The sequence below is a fragment of the Haliotis rubra genome, unplaced genomic scaffold, assembly GCF_003918875.1.
Source record: "Haliotis rubra isolate DU_JTF1 unplaced genomic scaffold, ASM391887v1 Scf625, whole genome shotgun sequence".
Lineage (NCBI taxonomy): Eukaryota > Metazoa > Mollusca > Gastropoda > Lepetellida > Haliotidae > Haliotis > Haliotis rubra.
The window spans coordinates 629628-642389 of NW_025767330.1; the positions used below are offsets into that span (position 1 = coordinate 629628).

Genomic DNA, 12762 nt, shown 5'->3' on the forward strand with positions numbered 1-12762 from the left:
TATATACACACAACTACACAGAGCATGTACAGCTGTCTGGCGTTCGTAAAGTCACTGCAGGTGTTGTAAGTGATGTGTAAGCATCTATAGTCCGTCAACTGAACTTTTGGCACCCTGTTTTCACAATTTACCTTTTAACCAAAATGCCTTTAAAATGTTTTTGTGTATACGCTCTTTATATGTTATGACCTATCCAAGGTTTAAATTTCATAATTTTATGTCAATTATTAAAGCTTCTTCTTAGAAGCCATCTTATAAAAATATGAAAAATAGGAGTAGTTATACAAGGGAGTAAAATGATACGATGGAACAGCCAACAACATGGTGTGACACGCGTGCATCTTGTTTACATTGTTACGCCAGCAAGTAAATCTACAGGGCCTGTATAATCATCATAAATCCATTTTAAACAAGTAGATTCATTGAAGTCTTTAAAGACTGGTTGCATCTTGTATCTATATACAAATTTGAGCAACAGCTTGCATATGGTATGCTTTGATACAGTGATGTCATGGTCTTCTCTTGAACAATATCTTCTTCAGTTTGCTTGACAATATGGATCGATGTAACCGACGCATGACGTCCCTCGCAGCCCTTCTATCGAATTCATCAAGCTTTGTTTTCTTTGCATGTTTTGAGACGGTCCCCGATTTAATTGTCATGTCATCGTCAGGCTCTGAAATAGTGTTATGGGAGATAACTCTTTGCAATATTCTTTTGCAGATCTCCGTGGCATTAAATGTCCTTTGGAGAAACATTCAATTGAAAAAAAAAGACTTTTTTTCGCTTTGCCTCGCGCTTGAAAAACTTGTCAACTCTTTTGATGATTTGCCGGTCATCTTTGTACAACATAGTTTTCCCTACAACCTGTGCGTGTGGACGATCTTTGACATCAGTTAAGCGTGCTAATGTAAATACCCGTGCATGTACATATCACGCTGACACACATTTTACAGTTTTGTTGGCTTTTCCGTCAGGTGCGTTAACCCCTCGTAAAACTCCCCACAGTTTAACAATTATTATATGACAGGTTTAAAGGCAAAATCTTTAATAATCGTTTTATAATTACTAAAATCGATATCTTGTTAGTTCACGGTATACAATTACCATATGAACAGAGCAGTGTTTTAAAATATTCAGGAGTTTTATGTAAATTGTGAAAAACAGGGTGCCAAAAGTTAAGTTGACGGACTATAATACAAGTTTGTGTCTTCATGATCATCATCACTATCACCATCACGACAGCGCCGTGACAATCATCACTTTCTTCTCCTCCGTCATGTTGATGTCACTGCCCACTACAAGTCTCATGGTGACAGTGAGGCGATATGGGTTATACACCCCGAACATCGGCCACAGTGGTTCACTACAGTCTACATTGTCTAACGTCGACATGACTTTCTTCTCCTTCACATCAATGAAGACAATCTTCTTCTTGACGTCATCATAGACAACACCGTAATGTAGTGTATGTGATGCCCCTGATGTGTTGGGAGAGTGTCAGGCAGACACAGCACACGCTTCTCCTCCTTACATATCAACCTGCATATCCCGCCGTGTAGTAGTACAGTTGGGCGACGGCCATAGAGAGTAGAGTGGGACGTCCATCTATACAATGATGCACGTCCATCTGCTCCTCCCTACATACTCCAACCTCCAGGATGAGATCGTTCTCTGAGAGTGGTTTGTCCAGACCGACCCTGTTCTCCACCTCCCAGTACTGGAGACAGCCATCCTGGGAGGGAGGCAGTGCTACATGTGCCCTCGTACTTCTTCAGTCTCCCCTCCCCTGCAGGTCTGGTGTCCGACTCCTGTTGACCAGGTCTCCTTCTGTGTTGATGTGGACTTTGTCGAGATTGACTCTGTCTTTGTCATGCTTCAGTGGTGTATCTACAAAACGTAAAGGGAAGTGGGTAATGTAATGTTATTTACATGATACAATCTACTATGTATTACATTTGAATCTGCCATGCTAGTCGCAAAGTCAGAGTTAAATCACTCGGTGGCTAGTGTAGTGTTTCGGGCAGTATGCTGCAGGGAGCTCATAAGCGACTTTATTTATACACAAGCTATGTTTTGATGCATTTCCTAAACATTCTGGTATATTATGCTTTGGCGTATGTGATAACATTCTTGACACTTATAACATGGTAATATTGTGTAGGCAAAATTGAAAACCATGCTGAGTACAAGCGATTAAGAATATTCTGAGTGAACTTTCAATATCCGTATCGCTTACATTTACCCTAATTCAGACAATTTGGATTTGTGCGAAAATCAAGAAAATCTTTTGCACGTTGTGTGCATCATTACGACAAAATCTAATTGAATGAAATGACTACCTTATTGTAGTGAAATGAACAGTTCAACAAGAGTGAGTCAGTGAGTTTACTTTAACCCCGTTTTTAGCAATATTGATTCGGGTACATCAGAAATGGGCTTCACATATTGTAGCCATGTGAGGATACACAGCATGGACCTGGGTTATGCTGTGAAACTTCGATATCTTGCTGTATATAACAACACCAGTTTACTTGTCCTCAATTGTGAGGTGTTGGTATTTCTGATGCCCTTTCCGGTATTTACAATTTATATGATGTTACTGTTGTTTACCCAGTTGAAACATCTGGTTAAATATCATTAAATACGCCAGTTATTTAAGCACGGAAACAGCAAGTAACTACAAAATGTTACACAATTAACAACTGTAATATAAAATAAACTAATACAAATTACTACAATGGCAGAACAAATACAACTGCAGTTCAATTTCAGTGGCAGTGTAAACACAACAGCACTGGAAGTCACATAATAGTCAGTGATAATAATATTTACCTGATTGCATCAGTAATCAAACTTGCATAATAGGCATAGACTTTGTAGCCAGGGTAAAAGTAATGATCTTCACACAACCGCTGGTCTTCATGCAAATTGAATGTGCTGATTGAAATGAGCTTGCACCTTATATAGTTCACCCAAAAATAGTCCATAGCATACAATATAAGTTAATGTCGTTTCTAAAGAGTCCAGATTTTAACTAACACCGGAAGCATCTAAATACAGTTACGTCGGGAAGAAAGATATTCATGACAACTACTAATTACTGTTAAACACGATGTTATGAACTTCTACTGAATCAAAAGAGAAACAATGTACTACAACTGTGTCATAGTTACGATAAATTACAATGCCGTGTAACTGTATGTGTCAAAGTTGCCATGACACAAACACAATGTTCTGAATGAAGTGTGTTCATCCATTGTAGAAGTGTATAGTATAGGCGTGCACAGTGAATTTGTAGGCTGAAGGCGTGTGTATATATCCTCTCAATAGATATAATTATGTACTCACAATGCAGGACCATGTGTCTGTCTGGCACATCCGTCTTCAAGACATGAACGCAGCCTTTAGGGTAACCTGAAGATAACAATACCATAGAACTACTGGCCTTCAACGTGGGTGTAGATACAGAACCATTCTGGATATATATACTAACGGAGGAAAGTAACTGTGCATGACATAAAATTGCAGAAAATAAAGGAATCTAAAAAGTTGTAAAAATAACCCTAAATGAACATGTAGCAATGCAATTGGCTTGAACTTTGACGTCACGCGTGACACGTGTACAATGAACTTACTCACTTTTTTGCATGCTTATTGACACCTGAAGTTCACATGGAAATGTTGAAAAGCGAAAAATGGTTGAGTATTCTCTAGCCTCTGAATTTTGTGGAAAACTCGTTCATCTTAATCTAGACTGAGCATACGTCATGCCATGGCTTACAGAAAATCAGCGTCTCTACACCGTGGGTGTGCTGAAGACTGCAAAAGGCCCAAAATGAAGTGGTCAGACATTTTGGAGTCCATCAAAACACTCATGTCTATGGAGATAATGGGAACACGAGAGATTTGTCGTCCACGCGTGACGTCACGTCAGCAAGACAACCACATTCGGATGACCCATTTAATGAATCGTTTCCAGACTACTCGGACCATTCCTGGCTTATCCGTTCCAGGACTGTACGGAACCGACTGAGGGAGCACAATATGCGGCACTGACAGCCTGCAATGCGTCCAGTTTTGCTCCAACGTCACCGACAGGCACATCTTGTCTGGCGCAGACAGCATCTCCGGTACAAGAAACAAGATTGGGATGGTGAATTGTCCCCTGATCAGTCGAAATTTCAGGACAAGGGTGTACAGCTGACGCGTCCGTTGTTCAATGTCCGGTGGTGGTGGTGGTGGTGGTGACGGTATTATGGTATGGGGAGTCATCGCATCTCATGGTCGGACACAACTTGTCATTGTCAATTGCAATCTAACAGGTCTGCCAGACAGTTCTGAGATCACTTTACAAGCGTCCATTCAGGGACGTAACTTCACGCTGCAGCACCATAATGCCCGTCCACATGTTTTGTGACAGCAGAACCTTCCGACACTCCCCTGTCCATCTGTTTCTCCGGACCTGACCCCTATCGAGCACGCTTGGGATGAAATGGAGCAACGTTAACGTCAAGCCTAGAATCAGTATGGTGGACACACACTGTAGTGAATTATTCCAGTAGTATACACATCGACTCGCATTCCCACGGGTCTTCTTATGCTGCACGAGTGATATCAATGGTACAAACAATTACAATGGCGACATCGTGTTCCACAGATGTGAAGAAATCTAGAATAATTACTACAAACAAACCACAGATAGGAAGTAAAAACAGGATGTGAGTGTAGTCATCATGAAGTGCCAAATATCAAGCTGGAGTTCTTTTACTTTAAAATAGAGTTATTTTGTTAAATTAACAAATATATCCTGCAAAAATAGAATTATCAAGTTTTTTTAGGCTTAAAACACAGTTGAACATTGTAACTTAAATATGAAATGATAAAACCTCACGGTTGGTGGTGTCTTAAGAAATTAGAAGCATCTGTACGTACTATTCAGGATGGTTTCTGAAGCGGCTTGTAAGCTTCTGTCTTTCTCAGCTAGCATCTACAAATACGAAAAAAGACCAGCTGGTGAAGAAATTCATGTTGGCAAAATGTGTTTGTATTTTTCATACTAAAAGCACACATTCACATATACATTATTCGGTTGCAAAAATATGACTACAGGGTTATTTTATGGGGTAATTAGTTTTGTTTACGTTATAATTTGCTTAAAGTTGTGACTTAAGGATCGAGTCTGAACAAGACAAATAATAGGGTGGTCACTGGTAGATGCTCCCTGAGTAGTACACATTCAAACAGTATTTATTGCAATCCAATCGTTATCTGAATTCTGAAGCATCTACAAATGTGCAATGTCAGTGTAATATCACTTCTGGCCATTCTCGTAATTAAGGCTACATTTCCTCAATAGGTGTGACAAGATGACATACCAGTTTCATGTTGTCAGATTCAGCATTCAACTGGTCAGTGAGCTGCTGAAGTCTTTCTTTGTCTGAAGCAAAATTCGATTTCAGTTCTGCAAGCTCCTGAAACGTAAAATATGTTTTTGTTAGAAGATGGAGGCCATCTATGAACATGCATTCAAACAACAACAACAAACAACAACACTTTTCTCATACTTAGACGTTCAAATACTGCCATCCAATACAATAAACTTTTCGTTTCTCTATCAAAACCAGCATATCTCTTCAGAGAAAAGTTGACATGGACAGGTAGAACAGGTGAATTAACAAGGAGTGTTGGTTGAAGGAGGGAAATACCGGGTTTCAAGTGGAAAACATCTAACAAAAAACCTGCAGCAAGATTATCGTCATATCAATTTGACACTCATAATGGACTCATCCTTTTGCTGCCTTTTTTAGTGTCTGGAGACTTCTGTTCCTATTGCATTACTCCAACCGGTTTCTTGGCGAATCAGTTTCAATGAAACAGATATGGACTAATAAATGTAAAGAAACGGCGACTGAGCGCCTATTCCTTCATACGTGTATAGGTAGCTTATTAGACATACCATTTCGTGTTTCTGTTTCAGGGTCGCAAAAATGTCATCGGTCTGTGTTTCCTTGTCTGAAATTGTATAAGCAATATCCGATTAATGATTGATTTCCGAGAAAATATAAAAACAAGGTCTACAGAATTATCATACCACATATCATTGATAATGGACATGCTTTGACATGCATACCATCAGTCCTGTCTCTTGTTGTTTCCTCTTTCAAAGCACTGATGGTACCAAATCCAGACATATCTGACTTCAGTTTGGACAGACCGTTGGTGTTGAAGACAGCTGTTGCAACGTCATATGTTTGAGGTGAAGCAGTTTCTAGGTAGGTTCGAGTTACCCTATCAACAGAACTCTCAAGCTTCAGGAGTGCCGACTTTGAGGCATAGAGAAGACTCTTCCTAATGTATCCTGCAACATCGTTACATCTGACATGTTCGGTTTCACATGAGGTTTGAAGAGCATGTAGAGTTTCCTTGGTTTCCTTTGTCTGACTTTCAAGATCAATCAGGAGTTCTTTCTCCCTCTGGTCAAGTTGAGACCGTAAAGACTGGAACGTCAGTGCGATAGTACCCTTCAGTGTGTTCTGTGTGCTGTCTGTAAACTTTCTGTCTTGTCTGATACTCTGAAGATGTGTTTGCTGATCGGTCAGTAGCGAGGATAGATCTTTGACGTGTTGTTCAATCCGTTGTTTACCTCCTAAAGCTGCCTCATCCAGATCTTCCACCTCGTGACCAGCATGCTCTCCTCTCAAACATCGGCTACAGATAGATGTGTTGCAGCTTTTGTCAAACAAATCAAGAGGATAACGATTGTGTATTCTGCAATTTGTTTCACGCACTAGATTTTGAGGGGCAATATCCACAAAGTTGTACACGGAGTGATTCCTTGAGAGTCTGAAGCTGCTGTGCATGTTCTGGCAATATTCACAGAGTAACTCTTCACACTCTTGACACCAACACACAGCCTGGTTTCCGTCATCTTCATGTGTACAGAGAAGCTTTGTGGGACAATGTTTGATTGCCAGGTGGAATATTTCTTGTTGCCTAACTTCATCCTTCTGGAGACTTGCTTCCGTGAGGTTGACCTCCCTCTGACAAGTAGAGCATGATATCACACCACCAGCTGCAGATGTCACACACATCTCACACACAGCGTGTAGACAGGGCAGTAGGTAGGGGGCGGGGCCTTTCAGGGTAAACTGCTGCTGACAGACAGAACACTTCGGGAAGGTGTCCATTCTGGAAGACACAAAACAATATTGTGCAAATATAGCTTTCAAGCAATGCGTCGACAGTGTGTAAAGAATGACGTCTTTACCAATGAATCCAATACTCCATATTGTGAAAATCGACCTCCGCAGCTGGGTTATGATGATGTGTTACTTACTAAATCAGTGAACCATTGTCATACATGGTAGTACAATTTATTGGTGTTTTATGCACATAGAGCGTTTCTCTTGTGGCCGCATTAGCTTGATTGCTTCTAAAAATCACATATATTTTAACACTGGCTAATTATTTGCTTTTCTGAAGCTTTCTACACCATGCATGATACGATAGGGAAATAAATTGATCACATGCTTCTCTGATCCCTAATCAAGGGCTTCGGATGTGCCTTTTGGGGTACGTTTCGCTAGACAAACTGCGACCTTAATTCACCTGTGAATCCAAGAACTGTGCAGTGTGAGCAAACTGTGCGAACCTGGTGCAGATACAAAATCTGTTTCGAGGAAGTCGTTCCTCAACATGGCTCAAAATATTAACCGAAAGGATAATACTATGGCTGGTAGGTCAGTAACAAAAACATTCCTTTCTAGATGTCTTATCTACATCAGGGTGTTGGTACGGCCTAGTTGTAAAATAGTTCACTCGTCATGACGGGTTCAATGCCTGGGTTTGATACCCCATTTATGAACAGTTATGCAAAGTCAATTTCTAGTGTCCCCTTTGTAATATTGCAGGACTATTGTTAAAGAAGGTGACCTTACGTACTTTCTAACCTTGCAACATTGCACCTTACTTCAGAATTCCAAAGAGTGTCCAACCACTCTTGCTCAGAAGTTGATCAAGGTTACAATATGCAAGGCCTCAGTAAAGCTTTCAAGAAGTTTTATGGTACAGGCAAACAAGGATATCACAATTAGAACTAAAACTAGCGTGGAAAGTTAAAAGCAATATTGTCCATGTGACGTTACATGATGACTCACTCATTCACTTACTACCTTATCCAATGCAACATTCCACCTTACCTTCTCATTTGTCCTCTGCAACATTGTACCTTACTAACTCCATTACCATTGCAACATTTTACCTTACATACTGCCTTATGCACTACAACGTTGTTTCTTACCTACTCCCTTATCAACTACAACATTGCTTCTTACATACTCCCTTATCCACTACAACATTTCACATTACTTACTCTCTTATCCACTGCAACAGTCTACCCTACTTACTCCCTTATCCACTACAACATTCCACCTTACTTACTCCCTTATCCACTACAACATTGTACCTTACCTACTCCCTTATCCACTACAACATTGCTCCTTACTTACTCTCTTATCCACTACAACATTGTGCCTTATTTACTCCATTATCCACTACAACATTGAACCTTACCTACTCCCTTATCCACTACAACATTGTCACCTTACTTACTCTCTTATCCACTACAACATTGTGCCTTATTTACTCCCTTATCCACTACAACATTGTACCTTACCTACTCCCTTATCCACTACAACATTGTACCTTACCTACTCCCTTATCCACTACAACATTGTACCTTACTTACTCCCTTATCCACTACAACATTGTACCTTACCTACTTCCTTATGAACTACAACATTGTACCTTACCTACTCCCTTATCAACTACATCATTGCACCATACTAACTCCCTTATCCACTACATCATTGCACCTTACCTACTCCCTTATCCACTACAACATTGTACCTTACTTACTCCCTTATCCACTACAACATTGTACCTTACTTACTCCCTTATCCACTACAACATTGTACCTTACCTACTCCCTTATCCACTACAACATTGTACCTTACCTACTCCCTTATCCACTACAACATTGCACCTTACTTACTCCCTTATCCACTACAACATTGCACCTTACGTACTCCCTTATCCACTACAACATTGCTCATTACTTACTCTCTTATCCACTGCAACATTGTACCTTACCTACTCCCTTATCCACTACAACATTGCTTCTTACTTACTCGCTTATCCACTGCAACATTGTACCTTACCTTACTCCCTTATCAACTACATCATTGCACCATGATCACTCCCTTTATCCACTACATCATTGCACCTTACTTACTCCCCCTTATCCACTACAACATTGTACCTTACTTACTACTTTCTTATCCACTACAACATTGTGCCTTACTTCTACTCCCTTATCCACTACAACATTGTACTTTTACTACTACTCCCTTATCCACTACAACATTGTACCTTACTTACTTACTACTCCCTTATCCACTACAACATTGTGCACCTTACTTACCTCCCTTATCCACTACAACATTGTACCTTACTACTTCCCTCCCTTATCCACTACAACATTGTACATTTTACTACTCACTCCCTTATCCACTACAACATTGTAACCTTACTTACTCCCTTATCCCCTACAACATTGCTACTCCATTACCTTCCTTATCCACTGCAACATTGCACCTTACTTACTCCCCTTATCCCCTTATCCTACTCCTTATCCACACAACATTGTACCTTACTTACTCCCTTATCCACTACAACATTGTACCTTACTTACTCCCTTATCCACTACAACATTGCTCCTTACTTACTCCTCTTATCCACTACAACATTGTACCTTACTTACTCCCTTATCCACTACAACATTGTACCTTACCTACTCCCTTATCCACTACAACATTGTCCTTACTTACTACTCCCTTATCCACTACAACATTGTACCTTTACTTACTCCCCTATCCACTACAACATTGTACCTTACCTACTCCCCTTATCCACTACAACATTGTACCTTACCTACTCCCTTATCCACTACAACATTGTACCTTACTTACTCCCTTATCCACTACAACATTGTACCTTACCTACTCCCTTATCAACTACAACATTGCACTTTACCTACTCCTTTATCCACTACAACATTGCACCTTACTTACTCCCTTATCCACTACAACATTGTACCTTACCTACTCCCTTATCCACTACAACATTGTACCTTACCTACTCCCTTATCCACTGACAACATTGCCTTACTTACTCCCTTATCCACTACAACATTGTACCTTACTACCTACTCCCTATCCACTGCAACATTCCACCTTACTTACTACTTCCTTTATCCACTACAACATTGTACCTTACCTACTCCCTTATCCACTACAACATTGTACCTTACTTACTCCCTTATCCACTACAACATTGCACCTTACTTACTCCCTTATCCACTACAACATTGTACCTTACCTACTCCCTTATCCACTACAACATTGTACCTTACTTACTCCCCTTATCCACTACAACATTGTACCTTACTTACTCTCCCTTATCCACTACAACATTGTACCTTACTTCTACTCCTTATCCACTACAACATTGTACCTTACTTACTCCCCTATCCACTTATCAACTACAACATACTCACCATCCACTACAACATTGTACTTACTACTCCCTTATCCACTACAACATTGCACCTTACTTACTCCCTTATCCACTACAACATTGTACCTTTACTCTACTCCCTTATCCACTACAACATTGTACCTTACTTACTACTCCCTTATCCACTACAACATTGTACCTTACCTACTCCCTTATCCACTACAACATTGTACCTTACTTACTCCCTTATCCACTACAACATTGCACCTTACTTACTCCCTTATCCACTACATCATTGCACCTTACTTACTCCCTTATCCACTACAACATTGCTCCTTACCTACTCCCTTATCCACTGCAACATTGTACCTTACCTACTCCCTTATCCACTACAACATTGTACCTTACTTACTCCCTTATCCACTACAACATTGCACCTTACTTACTCCCTTATCCACTACAACATTGTACCTTACCTACTCCCTTATCCACTACACACACAACATTGTACTTCCTTACTCCACTATCCACTATCCACTACAACATTATCCACTACAACATTGTACTCTTACCTTACTCCTTATCCACTACAACATTGTACCTTTACTTACTCTCCTTTATCCACTACAACATTGTACCTTACTTACTCCCTTACTTCCACTCACAACATTGTACCTTACTTACTCCCTTATCCACTACAACACATTGTACCTTACTTCTACTCCTTATTATCCACTACAACATTGTACCTTACCTACTCCCTTATCCACTACAACATTGTACCTTACTTACTCTCCTTTATCCACTACAACATTGTACCTTACCTACTCCCCTTATCCACTACAACATTGTACCTTACTTACTCCCTTTATCCACTACAACATTGTACCTTACTTACTCCCTTATCCACTACAACATTGTACCTTACTACCCCTTATCCACTACAACATTGTACCTCTTACCTACTCCCTTTATCCACTACAACATTGTACCTTATTTACTCCCTTTATCCACTACAACATTGTACCTTACCTACTCCCTTATCCACTACAACATTGTACCTTACTTACTTACTCCCTTATCCACTACACATTGTACCTTACTTACTCCCTTATCCACTACAACATTGTACCTTACCTACTCCCTTATCCACTACAACATTGTACCTTACCTACTCCTTATCCACTACAACATTGTACCTTACCTACTCCCTTATCCACTACAACATTGTACCTTACTTACTCCCTTATCCACTACAACATTGTACCTTACTTACTCCCTTATCCACTACCACTACAACATTGTACATTTACTTACTCACCCTTTATCCACTACAACATTGCACCTTACCTACTCCCTTATCCACTACAACATTGTACCTTACTTACTCCCTTATCCACTACAACATTGTACCTTACTTACTCCCTTATCCACTACAACATTGCATCCTTACCTACTCCCTTATCCACTACAACATTGTACCTTACTTACTCCCTTATCCACTACAACATTGCTACCTTACTTACTCCCTTATCCACTACAACATTGTACCTTACCTACTCCCTTATCCACTACAACATTGTACCTTACCTACTCCCTTATCCACTACAACATTGTACCTTACCTACTTACTCCCTTATCCACTACAACATTGTACCTTACTTTACTCCCCTTATCCACTACAACATTGCACCTTACTTACTCCCTTATCCACTACAACATTGTACCTTACTTACTCTCCTTATCCACTACAACATTGTACCTTACTTACTCCCTTATCCACTACAACATTGTACCTTACTTACTCCTACTCCATTTATCCACTACAACATCCACTACCTTACCTTTACTACTCCCCTTATCCACTACAACATTGTACCTTTACTTTACTCCCTTATCCACTACAACATTGTACCTTACTTACTCCCTCCTTATCCACTACAACATTGTACCTTACTTACTCCCCCTTATCCACTACAACATTGCACCTTACTTACTCCCCTTATCCACTACAACATTGCACCTTACCTACTCCCCTTATCCACTACAACATTGTAATCTCTTACTTACTCCCCTTATCCACTACAACATTGTACCTTACTTTACCCTTTATCCATTACAACATTTATCCACTACTCCCATTCCACCTTACATTTACTCTTACTTACTCCCTTATCCACTACA

General features: G+C 40.0%; 1 protein-coding gene across 4 annotated transcripts; it reads right to left on the reverse strand.

The window, feature by feature from the left end:
* Positions 1–1769: 1769 nt before the first annotated feature.
* LOC124256346 (transcription intermediary factor 1-beta-like) lies at positions 1770–7232 on the reverse strand. 4 transcript variants are annotated; one of them, XR_006892877.1, is made up of 7 exons: positions 6134–7232; positions 5960–6015; positions 5379–5474; positions 4936–4990; positions 3785–4603; positions 3352–3417; positions 1770–1890 (listed from the first exon to the last, which is right to left on the reverse strand). XR_006892877.1 is itself a non-coding variant. In XM_046690335.1 (6 exons), exons 1-6 carry the CDS (start codon positions 7188–7190, stop codon positions 1775–1777), a joined length of 1446 nt encoding a protein of 481 aa, XP_046546291.1. In that variant the 5' UTR covers positions 7191–7232; the 3' UTR covers positions 1770–1774. The 4 variants fall into 4 exon arrangements, 2 of the variants coding, with proteins under 2 accessions (XP_046546291.1, XP_046546292.1); XR_006892876.1 differs by having other exon boundaries at positions 3352–4603; XM_046690335.1 differs by lacking the exon at positions 3785–4603.
* Between the last annotated feature and the right edge of the window lie 5530 nt (positions 7233–12762).

What these genes read in the sequence shown, in the direction of transcription:
- LOC124256346 (XM_046690335.1), bottom strand. Translation starts at nt 7,190, where the DNA reads ATGGACACCTTCCCGAAGTGTTCTGTCTGTCAGCAGCAGTTTACCCTG. An exon ending in AACAAGAGACAGGACTGATG is followed by an intron (nt 6,016 to 6,133) that starts GTATGCATGTCA and finishes ATACAATTTCAG; the next exon opens with ACAAGGAAACACAGACCGAT. An exon ending in TGAAACAGAAACACGAAATG is followed by an intron (nt 5,475 to 5,959) that starts GTATGTCTAATA and finishes TTTACGTTTCAG; the next exon opens with GAGCTTGCAGAACTGAAATC.